Consider the following 23,097-nt stretch of genomic DNA (forward strand, 5'->3'; position numbering starts at 1 on the left):
CAGCAGTGGGAGGAGGCGACACTGTCACCAGGGCCTGGGAGATCGCGGGTTCCGGAGCAGCTGGGACCTCATCAGCCGCGCCAGGCGCCGGCACTTCCGGACCCAGCGGGGCCATGGGGGCTGATTCCACACGGCGACGTTCCTCTTGGCCCCGCGAGGACGACCGGGCTGGGGAGATGCGGGCGCTGCTGCCTCCTTTCTCTGCGGAGGGAGGCACGGCCGCCGTATCCTCCTTCCTCTTCTTCGCCGAAGATGTCGGCCTGATCAACCAAGGGCGAGCATCAGGAAATGACGAGTACAAATAGGGACAAGGCGAAGCTTAAGACACTTACTGATCCACCGCAACATACTTCCACTTGGGGAGCTTGAAGCCTGACAGCATCGGGACCTGAGGAGCAGGCATTCGGGTTCCGGCGGCGCCAGGCGGTGCGGAGGCAGAACCGGAGCCAACCCTAGGAGGTGTCGGGACGGAGGCGGCATCGCGAGGCACCAGCGACGACCTACCCCTCGTCGGGATGAGGGGCTGCTCCCTCTCCCCTTGGCGAGCGTCGGCCTCGGCATCGTCAGGAAGGGCGCGGAGGATCTCGGCCTTGCTCAGAGGGGAAGTCTCCCCCACATCTTCCAGAGTCTTCTCCGAGTCCACCTCCTCTTCCCCTTCCCCGTGGGACTCGTCAGAGGACACCTCCATCGGTTTCGGTGCCGCAGGGGCTCCCGGGAGCGCCGGCGGCACCAGCCCACGCGCGTCAAAGTTTGGCCTAGAGGCGAAGAGTTCCTCCCGGTCCCTGCGTTGGAACAAGGGGGTGAAGGTGCTTGGTGGGTACTCCTGGTTGTCCCCAACTATGAGGCGCAGAATAGCGGCCAATTCATCGTCAGGCAGGGCCCTCGGCCTCAGGCGGGTCTTGTTTCCCTCTTCTTCAAGCTCCCACAGGGGGCGCGCACGCGCCTGGAGCGGGGCAACTCGCAGCGTCAAAAACTCCCTCAGGAGCAAGACCCCTGTCACCTTGTCCGCCCTCGCGTTGCCCGGCTTCAAGTCGGTCATCATCTGCCCCAACACTAACGATGCCCGCTCATCGGCAAGCTCCGCCTAGGGCCACCCCCCGTTGGAGGAGGGCGCCGCCGTTGGCAACACCAGACTCGGATCGGCACGCTTGGCGTCCATCATGACCCATTTGGATCGAATGTTGTCGGCCCTCTTCCCGGTGCTCGAGATCGAGTTGGCCTTGGCGCATGCGACGAAATTACCGCATCCGGAGACGTGCACCTCGCTGACACGGAGGAAGAAGAAATGGCGTAGGAGTGCCACAGATGGCATCACGCCCAGGTACGCCTCACAGTAATAGGAAAAGATGGATAGGAGGAGGACAGAGTTGGGATGGAGATGCAACGCCTGCAGCCCGTAGTGGTCGAGGACTTCATAAAAGAAATCAGAGAAGGGAGGAACCAACCCAACGGGAACACTGCTCGAGAAGAAGGGGAAGAAGGTGCTTTCCTCGGGCTCCGGCACGTCGGAGGCAAGCCGGAGCTCGGGCTCCCCCCACTCATTGCTCTCACCCGCCGTCAGCAGGCGCACGGAGGAGAGGCTCTTCTCAGTGACGGTGGACGCCTCAAGGGCCGGCTCATACCAAGCCGGTGCTGAGGAAGTCTTGACCTTGCGCGGCGCCATGGATCGCGGATGCAGTATGAGATTGGAGCGGATCTGGAGGTAGCGGTGGCGAGGAGCAAGAAATGGGATCTGGAGCATGGCGAGGAAGAAGCAATGAAGGCCAGTACTGCCTGCACCAACCTTTTGTCAGGTCAGGCAGTTGCCGAGGCAGCGTGGGGAAGCGGAGACGCCCACGTCTAATCAACCGCCACGCGTCAGCCGAGGCCGCAGGCTTTTGGGGCCCGCGGTGCTCCGTACTTGACCCTTGGCTTCGCCGCGAAGCCAAGCCCGAGCGCACCTTGGGCCCGGGGGCTACTGTCGGCGTTCTGGGAACGGGGGTCCCCAGACTTGCCTGCCTGCGGCCCACAGCGTGGCTAAGCCAGCAGGCCGTACGACCCATCTTCATCAACAAGGCATCCAAGACCCTCGCGAGGGGCCGAGCCTCGCGAGGCGGACGATGCAAGACCTCCTCAGGAGTGGCCTAGTTAGGCAGGCTCACGAGGAGCGGAGATATCAAGGCGGGGCAAACCTCATGAGGCTCTCGTGACGTGAGCCATGACGATCGACACCAGGCGGGCGCCAGCGCGCGCAGCATCCTTGTTTTCTCTTTGGTGCTAAGGAGGCCAGCCCAGGAGAGGAGTACCGAGGCATCAGGAAAAGGTTGCCATATCGGTGCAACGAGACCAAGACCAGGGGGACGGCAAGACGGATGTCATCGTGGAGCCCAAGACGGCATCACCACCAGAGCCTTTCACAGGCGAATACCACTTTTGTCAGGATAGCTTGTACTAGCTGTCCCCCTTCAAATTTGCCCGCCGTTGGTGGCTCCCTTCCCGCTCAATATTTGGGAAGAGGACCAGGGCCTATATAAGTAGAGCTGGCCACCACCGTAGGGGGCAACTGATTCAGATCACTCTAACCCACCCAAGTTAGCCAAGCACAAGAACACCTCAACCTCAGGAGGCTGTTCTTCCCCCTGTACTGTTCATCATCTGCCCAAGAGGCAATCCACCACCACCACACTGGAGTAGGGTATTACACCACAACGGTGGCCAGAACCAGTATAAATCTCGTGTCTTTCTGTGTTGCGAGTGCGTCGAGTTCGTCCTTGAGATCTAAGCGAGCTAGGGCGTAGATCGGTAGGAGGGAAAGACTTCGCGCGCACCCCGGTGTTCGAACCTTAAGGGTTTGCCAGAACCCCACATCCGACACATCGCTACTCAAACTCGGTCACCATACCGGTCTTAGCGCACCATAACACCGACCTTGTCGCTCTGTTGACTTCAAACACATCCGTCCGACCCCTCTGTGGAATCCTCTTCATGGTATCAATGATATAGACCTCGTCGTCTCGTTGGGCATGAGACAGATAAATCTCTTTTATAATCAAACTGCACACTTCACTCCTTTGCGAGTTTTCATCTTTCGAGCATCACTCGGAAGCTTCTCCTCATCTTTACCTGAGTCAAACTCGATGAATTGCAAATCATCCATTCAAAACTATATTTCTCGTATTTCGACATGTCCGTTGTCGAAGACTGTAGTACGCTCGGGGGCTACGCCGCACTCGGGGGCTGCCTCTCATTCGGAATGACACTCTCTTGAGTGGTCGAGTACTTCATCACTAGTCATATCTTTCACTTCAACAAGTGCATTTGATCCACCACTTTGACAAGTTTTATAATCACCCAGACGCTCTGCACGCCATCTTCATTCCTACTCAGACTCAGTTGTCACGCCGGTCTTGCTGTGTCGCAACCACACTACACCGACCTCGTCGCTACATTAGCTTCGAAAGCATCTGGCTAACTCCTTCGAAGACCATTTCAGCCACTTGGCTGGAGACGCAACCTGTCACTCGACCACCCCACGCATCACCACTTGGCTGGACACGTAGTCCTTCACTCCACCACCTCGCACATCCTCACTCGGTCGTCCCGCACCACGCCACTCGGTTGTGCACGTCTTCACCACTCGGCCGCTCCATGCGTCGCCTCTCGGTTGTGCACGTCTTCACCACTCGGCTGCCCCACGCATTGCCACTCAGTTGTGCACGTCTTCATCACTCGGCCGCTCTGTGCATCGCCTCTCGATTGTGCACGCCTTCACCACTCGGCCGCCCCCGCGCATTGCCACTCAGTTGTGCACGTCTTCATCATTCGGCCACCTCGCACATCATGACTCGGTCGCCCCGCGCGTTGCCACTCAGTTGTGCACGTCTTCACCACTCGGCCGCTCCATGCGTCGCCTCTCGGTTGTGCACGTCTTCACCACTCGGCCGCCCCGCGCATTGCCACTCAGTTGTGCACGTCTTCATCACTCGGCCCCTCCGTGCGTCGCCTCTTGGTTGTGCACGTCTTCACCACTTGGCCGCCCCGCGCTTTGCCACTCAGTTGTGCACGTCTTCATCACTCGGCCACTCTCTGTGTCGCCTCTCGATTGTGCACGTCTTCACCACTCGGCCGCCCTGCACATTGCCACTCAGGTGTGCACGTCTTCATCATTCGGCCACCTCAGACATCATGACTCGGTCGCTCCGTGCGTCGCCACTCGGTTGGGCACGTCTTCACCACTCGGCCCCTCCGTGCGCCGCCTCTCGGTTGTGCACGTCTTCACCACTCAGCCGCCCTGTGCATTGCCACTCAGTTGTGCACGACTTCATCATTCGGCCACCTCGCACATCATGACTCGGTCGCTCCGCGTGTCGCCACTCGGTTGGGCATGTCTTCACCACTCGGCCGCTCCGCGCGTCGCCACTCGGTTGTGCACGTCTTCACCACTCGGCCGCCCCACGCGTCGTCACTCGGTTGTACACATCATCGCCCCTCGGCCGCCTCGCGCGTCACCATCAGTTGGACATGTCTTTACCTTGACACCCCCAACACGGGAACGACTAAGTTACTCATATGATCAAACCTCATATCTCACTCTGTAGCAAGCTTACCTCTTTCGAGCATCACTCGGGGGCTACGCACAGCCGTTGGCCATGCCGCCCTCTGGGGTTATGCCCATTCAATCAACCCATTGATCACATCAGGAATATGTTTCTGACCATACATGCCCGGTCTGCCGAAAATCTATAAGGGTAGTACTGTCCACTCGGACGATCGCCCAAGTCATTACCTAAAGTCATCTTCAGGACTGAAAAAGGGTGAAAACAACGCTCCTCTGTGGATACACTTGGCCCTATCCTAGGCTCCAAGGCGTCAGTTTCACAAACATGGACTCACAGATGGCATGTGCTGGTGTTCCCCCGGGATAATGAGTGGCCTCTCTCCGGAGAGTCCGCCCACACACTAGCCTCGTCACTCGGGTTTCATGGCACGTCCATGTTAGACCACTAGTCTATCTCCTCCGGGAGACATACAAGTGCCACCAAGTTTTTCCTTGCAGTCAACATACCCCGATCAGTCAGGAAGCATGTCCACTCGGACAAATACCCCTTTCATGCAAAAGGGTGAAAACGAAGCTCCTCTACGGGTGCAATGTACTCTTACAAATACCCCTTTCATGCAAAAACTGACGGTCAATATAAGAAGTAGTACTGGAACGGTTACTCCTTGGAGTGTCCAGCTTTTTTCTACAGTCGGCAGTTTCAAGGCCGAATTCATTCATCGTGCCGAGAGCACGAAGACTCACCTGCTTGACCAAGTTCCAGGTTGAATTTATTTACAGTGCCAAGTTCAGGAAGATCAGTCCGAATGACTCAGCTCCAGGCTGAGCTTATTTACCATGCCAAGCGCTTGAAGATGCATCAGATTGACTCAATTTCAGACAAAGATATTTGTCGTGCCGACTGCATGGAGGTTTACCAGGAGACTTAAACCCTCTGCCAGACTCATCTAGTCCGATAGAGGCTCGGGGACTAGACCCAGTGGGTGCACTCAGCGTGCCCCCACTGGAAGAGAACTCAGAAGGAAACATTTTTGCTCGGTCAAGACCAGCTCCAGATCACTCAAGTACTACTCGACTTCTGAGTCGAGGAGAAACAAGCTAGACCTATACCAGATCCTCAAGTACTACTCGACCTCCGAGTCAGAGAGGAACAAGTTCGATTGGTACCAGCTAAGAAGATTTTTAGTTTTCTCAGACCCCCGCCGAGTGCCCGTAGTCGACAACAGTCTCGGGGACTACACCCAGTGGGTGCACTCAACGTGCCCCCACTGGATTAATCTCCACTCGGTACGGCCTGACCAGTCCGAGTGATGAACAACAACCAAACAAGTTCTAAGGACTCCCGTCAAACTACCCAAAAAAATCCTATAAGGTGAGTTTAGCGCTCCTCCGTGGACATGTTTTGAGCCTTCTTCTAGGACTCAAAGCGTGAAACTCACAAGTTTGGATGCAGAACCGACTCACATTGACGTTCCCCCGGGATAATAATGGCATCTCTCCGAGAGAACAGTCCATGCGTCAATCCTGTTGCCCGGATTTAATGACACACCCATACTCTGATCACGAGTTAACCTCTTGCGAGTGATGAACAAATGTCTCCAAGTTGCTCCTCACGGGCACTTACCCCAGATCAGTCGGGAAGCACAGTGCCGGAATCCATTGAGATTTTATTCAAACCTTGGTTGTCTGAAAGCACGATGACAGGTACCGAGTATTTCCACAATCACTCGGACCAAATTTTGTCTTTCACAAACTCGTTCTGCAAAATCGCAATCGATTCGGGGGCTAATGTTGGGGATACGCATAACAGGTAGGCCCATGAAGGGTCGAAATATCATAAAGCATGGGTTCGACACAACATGTGGGTCCAGATAAATTTCATACAAACATACTGTCCAGTCGACCAAGCAGCATACCATCCACTCGGATGACAGTTTACCACTCGACCGTACGACTCACTCGGGTAGACGAAGACCAGCAGGCAGCAAAGCAGTCAAAGCATCATTCTCATAGTGAAGGCTTGGTAGTGGGCTGGCATTATGGCATTCATGCCCCCGCTTTGTAACATAGGAGGTGAGGGGGTGGCGCACTCTATATAAGCCACCCCCACCACTAGACTTGGTGGCAGGCTCTTTTCTTGTACCTCTCTCTCTAGTCTCAGGACTTAGCTCAGGCATGGGGATCCGTCCCCCTCTCTCGCATACATTGTAATCTCCGGATACATACACAAATAAAACAAAGCCTCTCCGGAGCACGAGACGTAGGGTTGTTATCTCCACTGTGAGAGGCCTGAACTCGCTAAAACCACTGTGTCACCCATTTGCATCTCGATAGATCATGCTCCTTTACCCTATCCTTTATTATTGTTGGAATCGTTCCCACGACATGTGGAGCTCTTACTTAGACTCTGTTGAATAAGTTGAATTGCAATTTCTTGGTGACTAAGAACATAGGTTGTAGAGTTTCAAGAGAATTCATTGTTTGAACCTTAACAAGTGAATTGGTTGCTACTTTACCATGATGAGTTGTATGAGAAAGAATTGCTATTATGATGCTAGGAAAAGTAATTGAAATTATCATTGATCAAACTTATGCACTTTTCTAGCATTCACACTTCATAAATTATTTATTTTATCATTTACCTACTCGAGGACGAGTAGGAATTAAGCTTGGGGTTGCTGATACGTCTCCAACGTATCTATAATTTATGAAGTATTCATGCTGTTATATTATCATTCTTGGATGTTTTACAATAATTTTATAGCAACTTTATATCATTTTTTGGGACTAACCTATTGACCCAGTGCCCATTGCCAGTTGCTGTTTTTTGCTTGTTTTTTACATCGCAGGAAATCAATATCAAACGGAGTCCAAATACCGTGAAACTTTTTGTGGATTTTTTATGGACCAGAAGTCATCCAGTGGGCCAAAGAAGCACCCGGGGGTGCCCCGAGGGGGCACAACCCACCAGGGGCGCCTGGGGGCCAAGGCGCGCCTAGGTGGCTTGTGCCCACCTCGGTGGCCTCCCGCACCCCCTCTTTGCCCTATAAATTCCCAAATATTCCAAAAACCCTCGGGTAACCCTAGATCAGAAGTTTCGCCACCGCAAGGCTCTGTAGCCATGAGAAACCAATCAAGGCCCCGTTCCGACACCCTACCGGAGAGGGAATCATCACCAGTGGCCATCTTCTTCATCCCGGCGGCCACCATGATGAGGAGGGAGTAGTCCACCCTCGGGGTTGAGGGTTTGTACCAGTAGCTATGTGTTTAATCTCTCTCTGTCTCTCTCTCTCTCCCTCTCTCCCGTGTTCTTGAGATGTCATGATCTTGATGTATCACGGGCTTTGTTAATAGTCGGATCATATGGTGTTTTCCCCTCTCTATCTTGTTGTGATGAATTGAGTTTTCCCTTTGAGATTTATTTTTATTGGATTGAATACTTTTATGGATTTGAGAGCACTTGATATATCTCTTGCATATGAATACTCATGGTGACAATGGGGTATTGTATTGATTCACTTGATATATGTTTTGGCACTCAACTCGCGGATTCCCGAGGTGACATTGGGGTAATCTATGCATAGGGGTTGATGCACGTTCTTGTCTTTGTTTCTCCGGTAGAAATATTGGGGCACTCTTTGAGGTTCTTTGTGTTGGATTGAGTATTATGAATCTGAATTTGCTTTGGTGTTATTTTAGTATGAACTCTTGGTTATCGATCGGAAAGAATAGCTTTGAGGTGGTTTCGTACCCTACAAACAATTCTGTCTTATGTTCTCCGTTAGATAGGAACTTTGGGGTGATTCTTCATCGCACTTTGAGGGATGGTTATACGATCCAATTATATTAGAATTGTTGAGAGATTGCACTAGTGAAAGTACGGACCCTAGGCTTTGTTTTCAAGCATTGAAATACCGTTTGTGCTCACTTTTATCGATTGCTACCTTGCTGTTTTTATTTATTCCGATTATAAAAATATATTTCTACCATCCATATTACACTTTTATCACCATCTCTTCACCAAACTAGTGCACCGATACAATTTGCCATTGTATTGGGTGTGTTGGGGACACAAGAGATTTCTTGTATTTGGTTGCAGGGTTGTTTGAGAGAGACCATCTTCATCCTACGCCTCCCACGGATTGATAAACCTTAGGTCATCCACTTGAGGGAAAATTGCTACTGTCCTACAAAACTCTGCGCTTGGAGGTCCAACACGTGTCTAAAAGAATAAAGTTGCATAGTAGACATCAGAGGTCTAGGAGGAGGTGGCGCAGCGGCGACAACAATGTGGTGGTGCATGCGGCGTGGCGGCGGTAGTGTTGTGGAGGTGGATGCGGCGCGGAGCGAAGAGTGCTAGTTTAGACTAGCCGGAGCACACCCATCTATCTTTATGAAACTGGGGGAGATGAAGGATCGGGGATTTTCTAAATTCTTTATGTCAGATTCTCCGCAAAGGGGTCTACGTGGCGACTCTTGGTTTTCCCAATTGAAAAATTAAACTGATAAATCTTTCCAGAGTTCCTATTACCAGAAATTCGGCATAGTCGTCACCTAGTCCACGTGGGGCACCTCGGTCTGGTCTTTGCCGAGTTCATTTGGACCGGGACTCAACAAATAAAATACTTTGTGGAGTTCGACTGATCGCTAAGTTTATTTATCTTGGCACTAGCCTAACTGTCCTATTTTAGATCGGTTCTCGGAAAACTGTTAACATTGCCGAGCTCCTGACAAAAAGAACTCACAAACCCCGGGAATCTAGGCATCTTCAGTGATTCGAGTAGTGGTACGCAGAAAAAAGATGGAACAAAAAAGCAAAACATGATGGTTCACACTCGCACCACTTAATTTCAATCAAGTCGGATAAAAGATAGTTTTTTTTAACTTGGAGACTCTCAATATTTCTACAATGACATTTTGACATGTATTGGGAGAGAAAATTTACAATGTTTGATTTATGCCTCAAGATCCTGAATGATATCGTATCAAGGATAATTGTTCTAGTGACACCGAGATTTGAGCCTTTTCAATTTTGTTCTTGTAACATAATTTCCTCCTAATCGACATGCTAACTGGTTCCTCCTTGACATTATTATTCTTTATACAACCCTTTTGCACAATTCTCATTCCAAACAAGAGACATCATATATAGTTCTTCAAGCATCCAACAACCTACAGATTAATCTTCATGATCATTTTCGCCTTAGAATCTGTTTGATAGCAGGGATAACTTATAAGAAATACATAAGAAGATGCTGCTGAGAAAGAAAATAAATGTAACACCGAGGAAATGAGCAAGAAAAGAGTAACTGACCGGATCGAACATCCTCACCAACATGCCCACTGGACTGGATTTGTTTGACAAGCATCCTATAAATCAATACCCACCAATATATGTGAAAGACTAGAAGTGAGAACAAGAGAGTGTTGAAAAGATAGTAATATGAGCTTCTGTAGATTTTGTTGTTGTCCTTTTCCAGGATCATAGCTACTTCATAACTGAAAAAGATGAGAGATCATGAAATTGATCAACAAAATGCACTACAAAATCTACAGTGGAGTTACTCTACTTTCTAATCAGGTAAAGTAGCACCACATGCCAGAATAACATAGAAACTGTAGTAGATGTTTACCTTGTGCTTCCTAGGATCCATAAAGGAAAAATTATTAGCCGAAGAAGGATCCAAGAAGCCACAAAAAATAGAAATGCCACAGCAGCTAGCCACTCACAGCTACTGTACTTGGCCATCTTTCCTATCTCTACGAATATATCACTTGCATCATGGATGGCTAAAATGACTGACCCAGCACGAGATAATCTGTTTGCAGTAGCAATACTTTTAGGTTTGGCTATGTTGGGTATCATTATATGGGTATAGAAGGGCAATTACACGCATCTACATACCTGCAAATATAGGACATAACAATTAGAACAACAGTTGCCACATGGTGACATATGGAAACTCCGAAGTCCTTTCGCCTTGTTTCCCAGATCAGAAGTGCAATGATAGAATATATGTAAAATCCAGCAACAAACATGTATACAGCCTTAAGCTTCAGCCTAAAGAGAAAAAAAACAATGTTGAGGCCTCTTAGTGAAATAAAAATTGCAATGAGGAACAAATGAGGTTATTTCTCTCACTCACTTCATCTTTTGATTAGGCCAGAGCTGCTCGCCGGGCCCTACCCAAAAGTATCTTGTATTTGTGAACCATGGCTCATTGTATGTCACAGATAATGAAAATAGTTCCGCCGAAAGAAAATAAACAAATTTCCAGGCTGATTCTTTAAATTTGTGGATTTTGTTTCTCCTTTCATGTATTTCAGCAATCTTGTCATGTCCCTTTCTAAATATAAGTCGTCTTGCTAACACCTGTGAAGAGAGTGAGATAAAAGAGCTTATATTAGAGGGAAACCAGAGTAAACCTAGGTTAAGCAACTCAAACAAGAGAGGATGAAATTTTGCCAGTGTAGCCCATATTTTCTTCCATTACATGTTCTATTATTTTCCTAGATAAGGTTGGATAGTGGAGTGTCCTACGTCACAATAGATTAACAAGAAATATCACAACCAGTTTCATGGCCGTCGTCATATCATATATCATATCCTCTATTCTTAAATAGTTGCAACCCACTACCTACTTTTCCTCATCATGCAACTATGCCACATCATCAAGTCATGCATGTGGTCATTAGTTACATTTGTGCACTAATATATGCATGCAACCATGCCACCTCATTAATCATGTACGGATTTGTTTCACTAATTTTTGTGGGCAGCATAGACTGTCATGTTACACATTTTCATAGCACGACTTACATATATTTGTACATTTTTGTAGCATGAACTACATATATTTGTATGTTGGACGCTTGGAGCAAATATATGTAGGTCATGTTACACACATTTGTTAAAAATGGCCCCCGTTTGGCTTCAATCCGATAGATTTATCTTTTTACACAATATTTTGTGATATCCTTCATATACATTATTGTTCTCGAAATATACCCCGATGGCATTCTTAAATTTGTTTTTGCAATAGTTTTAGATTTTCTAGCATGTATTTATGCATCTATTTTACAAAGGTTCTCCCAGCAACGCGTGGGACATCATTTTGTATAACAAAATAGATGATCCGCACTAACCTACTTCTCTCAACATGCACACCTAACACCTCAACATGTAATTATGCATGGGAAAAGGCACATGCGTAGAAAAGGTCCACCTTAATAAATAAATATAATAAACCATATTTATTCTAATTTAAATTCTCATATTAGAATATATATATATATATATATATTCTATCAAACTAAATCTCATCAAAATATATTGCGACCAATGCCTTCAGCAACGCATGAGGGTATCATCTAATATGCCTAAGTAGTTGATCTCCACTATCTCTATTTATCTCAAGATATATATTTTTTAATCATCCAAGGGTATCATCTAATCCGGCTGGCTCATTTTATCAGATAAACCGAATTGATTACCTTGGACGATTAAAAAATTATCAGATTCTGCAGGATATTCTCAATACCATATATTGCCATCACTAGTAGAAAAAGGGCTTTCGATCGGGCCTGGCCAGCCCATTAGTCCCGGTTCTTATACGAACCGGGACCAATGGGTGCATTCGTCCCGGTTCGTGAGCCCAGGTGGCCGGCCGGGGCCTCGTGGGCTTTGGTCACGGTTCGTTTGGACCCATTTGTCCCGGTTCTAGGCACGAACCGGGACCAATGGGCCTCGCTCCTGGCCCACATCCATTGGTCCCAGTTCCAGCCACGAACCGGGACAAATGATTTGCCTATATATAGCCCATCGCCGGCGAGCAGAGCACTCCACACTGCTCTGTTTTTTGCTGGCCGGCGAGGGGAGGGCATTTGGGTGCTCTAGCTCACCTCCTATGCACATGAGGTGTTCGATGAAATGTCTGAGCCACACTAGTTAATATTTCTTCTCTCGAAACTCGACCTCCGAGCTCCATTTTCCCCGAGATTTTTCTAGGTTTAGCGGTCCGTCACATCCCGTCCCCGTCTTCACCGCCGTCGATCGCCCGCGCCGATCTCATCGTCGGCACCACCGTGGTGAGCCTCTTGTTCTTATCTTCTTTCTGAAAGAAAAAAAATTCTTACTTGAGATAGATACTTGTCTAATTTTCTTACTTTTATTATTCCTTGTTGTTATATAGTGCGATGGTTCTGGTATCCGCCCCCGTCGGCCCTCGTCCTGTCTATGATTCGGATGTGGTATATATTATCTTTTTATAACTATTTGGTTCATCTATTGTTTATGACAATTATGCCGACCAACGTTACATAGATTTTATTTATGTAGGAGGTGGTTGAACGGGAAATTCCAACCGACCCTATTGTCGAGAGGTTAAATTTAGTTGAAGAAGAAAACAATTACTTGAAGGAAAAAATAAAAAAATTGAGGAGGAGAAGATGATATTGGAGTTGCATGTTGCGGATGTCGTCGATGATCACAAGATCAATATGGATGCAATGCAGTTGAAGATTAGAAAGATTAGAAAATATGCCATTCATACCGAGGCTTGGTATCATTATGCCGTTGGATCAATTATTACCTTAGTTGTGATTATGATCGCATTTGTTGTTGCATTGAAAGGTTTTACATAGTTTCAATGTATGGTTTAACTAGATGCTCTGGAGAGCTATATGTTGTTCAATTTGAACTATGTATGTACTTTGGTTTTAATTTGATGATGAACTACTATTAATTTGGTCACTTATCTATCCATGTTCATTTGTAGTGCTTTTCAATTTCAGGGTCTTATAGCTGAAAAAAATCAGTAAATGCATGAAAAATAACAAATGAAGTCAGAAAGGGTTGAAAATTGATGATGTGGCTTTGAATGGTGCATTTTGAACACATAAAAAGTATGGAGTTCAAATAAGTTCAAAGAAATGAAATCCCTTTGTAACAGACGAGTTTCCGTATGAAACCCTGATACTTCGAAAGAGATTGTCCATTTTGTACACGAAGTGCATCCAGTTTTTGCCGTAAGCCTCTCTACTTTCTTGCACATGCTATGTGGGTGAAATGATGATACCATGCCAACTTTCAACCTTTTCAGAGTTCATTTGTAGTGCTTTTCAATTTCAGGGTCTTATAGCTGAAAAAAAATCAGTAAATGCATGAAAAAACAAATGAAGTCAAAAAGGGTTGAAAATTGATGATGTGGCTTTGAATGGTGCATTTTGAACATAGAAAAACTATGGAGTTCAAATAAGTTCAAAAAAATGAAATCCTTTTGTAACAGATGAGTTTCCGTATGAAACCCTGATACTTCGAAAGAGATTGTCCGTTTTGTACCCGAAGTGCATCCAATTTTTGCCGTAAGCCTCTCTACTTTCTTGCACATGCTATGTGGGTGAAATGATGATACCATGCCAACTTTCAACCTTTTCAGAGTTCATTTGTAGTGCTTTTCAATTTCAGGGTCTTATAGCTGAAAAAATCAGTAAATGCATGAAAAATAACAAATGAAGTCAGAAAGGGTTGAAAATTGATGATGTGGCTTTGAATGGTGCATTTTGAACATAGAAAAACTATGGAGTTCAAATAAGTTCAAAAAAATGAAATCCTTTTGTAACAGACGAGTTTCCGTATGAAACCCTGATACTTCGAAAGAGATTGTCCCTTTTGTACACGAAGTGCATCCAGTTTTTGCCGTAACACTCTCTACTTTCTTGCACATGCTATGTGGGTGAAATGATGATACCATGCCAACTTTTAACCTTTTCAGAGTTCGTTTGAAATGCTTTTCAATTTCAGGGTCTTATAGCTCAAAATAATCAGTAAATGCATGAAAATTTAATAGCAAAAAGAATTATCATAAAATAAAATAAATAAGTAATTTGAAACAAAATAATATAAACTTTAATAAAATATATAAGTAGAAACAAAATAAAATAAACTTTAATAACATAAATAAAATTTATGAAACTAAAATTACCAAAGTATTTTCTGTTCAAAAGATTATAAGCAACCTCTAAAATTTATGAAACTAAAATTATATAAAATGGATGCAACTAAAATTTTCAAAGTATTTTCTGTTCAAAATCATTAAAAGCAAAAAGAATTTTCATAAAGAACTTTGTTTGTTAGAAACTTTAATAGCAAAATGAATTATCATAAAATAAAATAAATAAGTAATTAGAAACAAAATAAAATAAAATAAATAAGTATTTTGTTGTAAGTAGAAACAAAACAAAAAAATAAAGCAAAAAAGAAAACAAAAAACTGGGAAAAAATAAAAAATTTGCCACCTACTGGGCCACCACGGCCTGAATACGACTAGTAACCCATCCATGGGCCAGGATTCAGGCCTGCAGAAGGCCTAGTAGGCCCATCAAGCATAGCAGTCGCAATTAGGCCCGTAAGCCTGCAATGGAGAGGAGCTCAAGAGGGGTGCGGCAGTGGGGCTTATAAACCACTGCGCGCCCCTCTCAACTAGCGAGGTGGGACTAAACTTTCGACGCGGGCGCAGCAGCACAAGGCCTTTGGTTCCGGTTGGTGGCACCAACCGGTACTAAAGGGGTGCATTGGTACCGGTTCGTGCCACCAACCGGGACCAATGCCCCCCCCCCTTTAGTCCCGGTTGGTGCCACCAACTGGGACCAAAGGCCGCCGCTTCCCGCCCTTTGGGCTGCTGAAAAGAGGCCTTTTGTCCCGGTTGGTGGCACCTACCGGGACTAAAGGTCGCATTCGTCCCGGTTGGTGGCACCAACCGGGACCAATGCCCTGGGTATATAAGAAAACAGTTAGTAGTTTCGACCAAATCCATCACTTCTTCCCCCGACGCCCCTGCTCCTTCTCGCCGTCACCGCACGACGCCCCTGCTCCACCTTGTCGTCGCCGCCGCCACCAACGCCGTCAGGCTGCTCGACATCGCCGTCGCCGCTGCCACCGACGTCGTCAGGCTGCTCAACGTCGTCGCTGACGCCCTCTGCCCCGACAACGGCGTCGACCCTCGCGCCCCTGCCGGCCCCGACGCGCCGCCCACCGTGCCCCGCCGCCCCCTGTGAGCACCAGCCTGCTCCCGCACCCCTCCCCTGTCCCGCGCCCCTGCGCCCCTGCCCTGCCCCGCCGGCGCCGGCGCCGGCGCCGACCCATCCGCCGTGCCCCTCCGCCCCTGCCGGGTGCTAGCTATTAGATTTTTAGATGTTTTTAGATGTTTTTAGATGCTATTTTTAGATGTTTTTACATGTTTTTTAGATTATTTTAGTTTATGTTTAGTTTAGTTTTAAGATTAGGAAAATTTCAGATGTATAGTTATATTTATTTAGATGTATAGTTTATTTAGATGTTGTAGTTTGTTCATAAAAATTGTGCACTTTTGTATAGAAACTTTATTTTTTTCATATGTACGAAAATGTAGAATGAAAACGAAAACAAACATATAAGAAAAAACAAAGGAAAAAATGAAGAAGGACCCGCGGTGAAGCAAGTCTTTTTTTTAAGGTAGTTCGTTGTTAAAGTGAGGGGGGACGTCCGGAGCACCCCCCGGCCCTCTCGCTCGACCAAAACTCTCGAGGACACCCAAACCCTAGAAAAAAACAATGTCGGTCTCCTACCCCCTCCCGCCGCGCCCCTACCCGATCGACAAACTCTCTTGAGGCCACCCAAATTTACCAAGTTAAAAGAGCATTGTCGTCGAGGCCACCCCGAACCCTTGAAGCGTTGTTGAGGCCACTCCAAACCCTTGAAGCGTTGTCGAGGCCATCCCAAACCCTAGAGAAGCGTCGAGGCCAGGCCACTAATATGATTCCTTATTGTGCTTAGCTAGCTAGTTCAACGTTTGCCACTAATATATCCATCTGTCATGTTTGAATAATAATTGCCATGTTGTAAATATTTGCAGAAACTATGGATCCGCACCCCCGAGTCGAAGCAAAAGAAGCGGTGTTGGGGGAGATAATCGCACACGGAAGTGATGCCGTCTTGTCGTTTCTCAACGACACATGCACCTATGGTCTGGAAAGACAGGATGAAGAAGCAGGCTACGACGATGATCAAACAATGGAGGAGGAAGGACACCGTGATGACGGCTCCGGTGACCGAATGGAGGGGGAAGGACACCGTGATGACGGCTCCGGTGACCGAATGGAGGGGGAAGGACACCGTGATGACGGCTCCGGTGACCGAACGGAGTCCGACCAGGTATATATATTAATTAATTAAGCATGTCCTGACTATAGCTAATTGATGCATTAATTGTTTTTGGTATGTACACATATTAACTCTCTTCTTTTTCTTCTTTTCTAGCCCTCCGGATCGAGCAACACTTCGGTAACGAGACAAGGCCCGAAGAGAAAGTTGCGCATGGATGAAAGGTACACGATCATCGAAATTGATCGCGCTGGCCAACCGATTGAACCCCTCCGGACCAAGCAAAAATTTAATGCTCAGTGCGGGGTTCTAGTTAGGGACATGATCCCAATCAGCATCGAGCAATGGTTGAAGCCTAAGGACAAAGACTCTCAGGTGTCTTATGTCAGCGGTAGGCAAAAAGCTGATCTTTGGACCGCGCTGCAGGAAAATTTCACCTTCCTGCCAGAGGAGGATCCCGAGAATCCAGTTAAAAAGCCAATGATCAAGGCTTATGCTCTTAAGAAGATGGCTGAGCTATTCAGGAGGTGGAAGAATGAGCTGAAATCATCGTTTGTCAACCAAGACAAGACTCCAGAATTCATCGGTCGATTTGAGAAGATCAAAGATCAGTGGCCCGCATTTGTCACCAAAAAGAAATCTGAGAGAGCAGCGAAGATGTCAGCGACAAACAAGAAAAATGCTGCAAAGAAGAAGCATCACCATCGCAAGGGGTCAGGTGGCTACCTGAAAGCCCGGTCATTGTGGGACAAGGCTGAGAATGACCTCATTGATAAAGGGATCGAACCAGACACGCGAGGCTAGCCAGACCGTTGCAGGACTTGGTTCTTCGGGGTTGGGGAAAATTGGACCCTGTAATAGGGAAGTGCGTTTGGACTAACGAGCAGCTGAACACACCCATCGAGAAGCTTCAGGAGTATATCAAAAAGGCGCAGCAAGGGACGTTCGTTCCGGACAGAGAGAACGACGAGCTCACAGAGGCCCTCGGGAATCCTGAGCACCCCGGACGGACACGAGGCACGCCAGGCTCCCTTTCGTAGAAGGCTGGATTTCCCGACGCAGGCGGTTACAAACGCCAGGAGAGGAAGAAGAAAAAGGAGTTGACCCAACTACAGGCGCTGCACGCAAGGGTACAAGCGCTAGAGGAACGAGACGCAGTTCGCAGCATGCGACCTGGTGAAGCTACACCCGAAGCTACCCCGCCATCTCAGCGGAGAAGCAGCGTGGCTTCCACAGAGCTGCTTCAGGAGCCTTTCTTCACGACTCCTGCTAGCTACCCCGTGGATGCTATCACGGAGTCTCAGCATTGCCACATTATGACGCAGTGGATGGAATTGAAAGTCAAGGCGGCTGTTGGCTCTATTGCACCTCCTGAACCTGGTGCAACTTTTCACTGCCGGCCGATTCCAGAAGGATATGCTAGGGTGATGGTGGATGAAATCACAGAAGGATTTGAGAACCTCCAGCTTGACCACCCTACGGGTGACGGGGAGACTCGGTTGGGTTCTTGTCTGAAGACTCCATGCCTATGGCAGAAGGAGCTCATCAACCTTCCAAACTGGACGCCTCCGCCTCCTCCTCCTCCTCCGGCGAGTCAAGGCACTCCGCCTCTTCCGCCGCCTCCTCCTCCGGCGAGTGACGATCAGGGCACTCAGGCTCCTTCTCCGGTGCGTGGCGGCACTCCGCCTCCTTCTCCGCCTGCGCCGGTGCGCCCGAGGAGCCGCCAGCCTCCTCCTTCTCCGCCTCGCCAGCAAGGGCGGAAGAGACCCGCCGCCGCCCCGGCTGCTCCGGCGCATCGTAGTCCTTCTCCTCCGCCTCGTAAGCAAGCACGAAAGAAGACAGCCGCAGCCACTCCGTCTGCCTCTGGCGTCTAGCAATACATCTAGAGGCGGGAGGCAATACAGATACGGTCCACCTCTCAAGCTTCTAGAGAAGTTACCGTACGAGATGACCGTGGAAGAAAACAAGAAGATTGTGCAAAAAGAAGTGAAGGACTTCTTTGAAGGGGCGAAAGCAGAGAGACATCCACCTCCGGAGGAGAAGGTAGATCCGGTGAAAGAAAAGCGCACTATCAATGCCCTGAGGAAACCACCAAAGTCTCCGCCGAAAACTAACTATGAGCGTGTTACTGAAAAGGTATATCTCGAAGCGGAGCGGTCGGGAAGTACTGTCAGTGATCAAAGGTTAAAAGAACGACGAGCAGCTAGGAAAAAAATTGCCCAGCTCGGCGAACAAGCGAACCAATCGTGCCCCCTGCTCAATGTGTCTAGAGACATCGTCGCTAATGATCCGGGGATGGTGCCCGGTTATAACAATCTTGGAGATTACCTGCCCTACAATGTACATTATGATTTCTCGGAGGTGGACGAACACAGATACGAGTATGGGAAGCCTCTCGTCAAAGATGAAAAATCTCTAACAACGATGATGCGAAGATTCCATGATTGGTACATGAAAACCTGCAGAGAGTCTGGGGGGACGGATACTTTGTATCTGAGAGTTAAAGAGGAGCACGACCTCGTTGGAATTGATCTGTTGTATGTTCCATTTGAGGAGTTCTTCCAGTTCTTCAATCAAAAGGCCCTCGATAAATTAACGGTCACTTGCTACTGTCTGTAAGTACTACTTCTGCCATTAAGTCTCTATATATAGCTCAGCTCTTTCATTGCAAGTATTTATAATTATCCTCACTATATTATGCAGATTGAAGATCGTCGAGTGCAGAAAAGCAGAAATGTATGATATTGGGTTCATTAACACAAATCTCACAGATGAATTTCAGGTTAAAAAGAGCGCCCAAGATGCCGAGGCCAACTTGCTCAAATCATTGATAATAAATCAAAACAAAGATCTAATACTCTTTCCTTACAAATTCGAGTGAGTGTTACTGTCGTGTGCATATTCGGTTTCCCTTATTACTCAAGCGAGGTTATAGTAATGTAATTGATGAGTTATGCATGCGTGCGCAGCTTCCACTATATTCTCCTGGAGATTAAGCTTGAGCGTGGACTAGTAACCGTGTTAGACTCGAGACGAAAAGATCCCAAGACCTATGCAGACATGACTAAAATTCTCAACAAGTAAGTTCAATCGATCATTATCTCACCATATCGGCAACTTTTTGTTCATTTCCTGATATCTCAAGTAATAATTATTTTCTTTGTCTTGCAGGGTTTGGAAAAAGTTCACCGCAGAAGCTCCGGGACTGCCAAAGGAGCTGTGATATACATACCCGAAAGTAAGTACTACTAGCTAGCTAGTTGCGCGCATCTCCCGTTGATTCTAACTACTTTCATCAATGCCATTTATAATGCTTCATTATCATTTTGATTGACCTCTATTTCTCGTAAAGTGCTTGTGGCAGGAACAAGGGAATGATTACTGTGGATACTACGTGTGCGAGTTCATCTACAACACGACTTGCAAAGATAAGCGGGGCTACTCTAAAAGACAATATGAAGTGCGTAAGTAATAATATTCACAATTTCATTTTATTGCACCATCATTTCTGTTGAGTTTCATTCATATATATGTATTAACCCTCTTTCTTCAAATTAGACGTGGCAGATGCGGAATGAACTCCTATCACAAGATTGCATGAAAGCAATTCAAGAGGAATTGGCGTGATTCTTTCTTGACCACGTCATCAATAAAGCCGGAGAATACCATGTGGAACTTCAGTTCAGATGCTAGGGGATTGTAAGAGATCTTACGTATTGTATATGTATGTAGCCAGTAGCGTCGGATAGATAATACGAAAACTTGTTATTCGACCAATCTCTCGGAGAAGGAGAGGTCGATCACTTCTCTCGGTATGCATGACGAACTTCTGTACTTAATGGTTTCCTTCATTTTCTTACTAGCTAGCGTGTCGAGGGCCTCTCTATACGTATAGTACGTAGCGTCGACCAAGCACAGAGATAAGAGAGGACACTTCTCTCTATTAATTAATTAGCTACCTAACACAATATATGAAACACCTTAATTAACCATACAAAACCCCCAAATCCACCCCCCTTTCAGAAAAAAACAAAAACCCTAGCCCCTGAACAGCTGACGCGTCGATGCCTATTGGTCCCGGTTGGTGCCACCAACCGGGACTAAAGGGCCTCCTGCCTGGGCTCGCAGCACCGGCCACGTGGAGGCCATCTGTCCCGGTTCGTGTAAGAACCGGGACTAAAGGTCTAGGCATTAGTAACGACCCTTTAGTCCCGGTTCCCCAACCGGGACAGATGGGCCTTATGAACCGGGACAAATGGCCCTTTTTCTACTAGTGCATGTTCATGGGATCGATATCTGGTTGACCAAAATATGTATACACATACATATCCATCTCATTCCTAAAGGGTATACCATATCCTTAAAAAGGATGCGGATTTGAACCAGAAATTTTATATATCTAAGAGAGTCATCTTCACTATTTTTTTGTCTCAACATGCAAGCATGCCACGTCATCATACAGTTCTGCATTGATAAAGCTCAACTCAACATGCAACTATGTCTGAGAAAAGACCCACCACCACAGGCAACCATGCATAGAAAAATATTTTTCAGTCTATTATTCTACTTATATCAATAAATATTTTACAATTATACATAATTAAATATATTAAGTCATATGCATTTTGAATTTTGGTTCACGTGTTATTAATCTAAATATTTATATTCCACACAAACAAATCTCATTAAAATACCTTCAAAAAAATCTCATTGAAATATATTGCAACCGATTTCCATAGCAACGTGCGAGGTATCATCTAGTTATTGATAACATTTATATCTGCCTCTAACTGATGCAAAAAGAAAACTAAAGCAAAAAAACTGACTCTCATGTCTTGTCACTCATCCATAAAAAGAAGGATATCGCTGACCAAGTGGACTTGCATATCCCCAGCTTATTCCTTGTTGCCCTTGAACCAAACGGGTCCTAAACGGGACAGGAAAACAGCCAGACAATTTACCTCAAAGACGAATTGATCGAGGATCAAGCGCAAGGCGGGGAAGAAGGCGACGAGTAGGGGGAGCAAGGCGTAGTCAGGCCTTGTACAATGAGAGGTGCTTACGAGAGGTGCTTCAAGAAATAAACCAGGATTTCCTTAAGCGCCGGCGCTTATTTGTACAGGGTAGACGCTTAACTAAGCGTCTCTTCTATAGAAATAGGCACCGGTGCTTCAGAAAAACCCGGTTTATTTTTCTAAGCACCCCCTAAGCATCTCCCATTGTACAAGGCCTCACTGTACTCCGGGTAGGCCTCTGCCTCCCAGTCCACCGGTGCTGAAGAAGAATATGATCCCATAAAGACCTCTACCAGGGACGCCATTGCAGGCAGAGGCGGGAGATGCAACTCCTATAACGCTGGGTGGCTGTTGGATCCAAAACTACAAAGGGCAGAAAATGGACTGGTTGCCGGTCCAAGTAACCTAAGAGCGCTTATGAGCTATATATAAGGAGAAGGATGAGTCAACACAATAAGAACAGATTTGAGATGGGTGGGTGGGACTGAGCTGAGCTGAGCAAGAAATTATAATCTCTGTCTTGGTGGTAGAACCATACCAGGAAGGCGAGTCGGATGAACTGGCGCGCGAGTGCTTTTAAGCAACACGATGGGTTGGATAGAAAGATGATAAATAGAAGTCAGATTTTTATACTCCCGCCTTCCTATATACGTGGATAGCGCATAGTGTTAAGAAAAATCTTTATGATATAAATGAGACATGTATTATCATGAAAAAAAAGAGAACCGACAATAGACGGATCTGCCGCTATAAATCTTTATGATATAAATGATACGTGAATCTTGCCGCGCTGTATGCGCGCTCCCTAAAATACTTTTTTTTTTGCAGGAACTCTAAAATACTTCAGATGTCAACGCCACGCGCGCGCTTGCACGGCCAATAGAGCATCTCGTGCACATGCCCTCATAAAAAAGGAGAGCATCTCATGCAAATAATTTTTGACAGCATAGCATCTCATCAATATATAGTATGGTCAATCGAGCATCTCCTGCAAACAGAAGTAAACAAAAAAGGAGAGCATCTCATGCAAATAAGATATGGTCAGTTAAATGGGTCCTCTGTTCACGAATTGTCATGATCTACTCTCGATTGGATGACACGGTGGGAATTTGTGGCTTGATACAAGATCAGATACAAGTCTTTCAGCAAGGAGGGGAAGCGAGAGCCGGTGGAGGAAGAGATACAGCATCGGGTGTAGGGGAAGAGAGCCGTTCTAGGTTCTGTTCCTCCATTCCGAACCAACACTGGCTGTCCTCCTATGCTATGTTCGGTTGCAGGGGGATTAGTTCCCTTGATCCCCACTTGACCACTGGACCCTTGTAGGGGTTGAATCCCTATCGCTAATGTCATCTCCAACGCGTACCTTTAAACCCTTTGCCACCGTTCGAATCACGTGGTCCGGACGT

General features: G+C 46.9%; 1 protein-coding gene across 1 annotated transcript; it reads right to left on the bottom strand.

Annotated features, from left to right (window-relative positions):
* Positions 1 to 9,391: 9,391 nt before the first annotated feature.
* On the bottom strand, positions 9,392 to 21,996 carry LOC109746855 (ASC1-like protein). Its single transcript, XM_040403009.3, has 6 exons — positions 21,902 to 21,996; positions 21,638 to 21,716; positions 10,684 to 10,910; positions 10,443 to 10,598; positions 10,171 to 10,356; positions 9,392 to 10,036 (listed from the first exon to the last, which is right to left on the bottom strand). Exons 1-6 carry the CDS (start codon positions 21,994 to 21,996, stop codon positions 9,769 to 9,771), a joined length of 1,011 nt encoding a protein of 336 aa, XP_040258943.1. The 3' UTR covers positions 9,392 to 9,768.
* Between the last annotated feature and the right edge of the window lie 1,101 nt (positions 21,997 to 23,097).

Source organism: Aegilops tauschii, chromosome 3 (genome assembly GCF_002575655.3).
Source record: "Aegilops tauschii subsp. strangulata cultivar AL8/78 chromosome 3, Aet v6.0, whole genome shotgun sequence".
Taxonomy (NCBI): Eukaryota; Viridiplantae; Streptophyta; class Magnoliopsida; order Poales; family Poaceae; genus Aegilops; species Aegilops tauschii.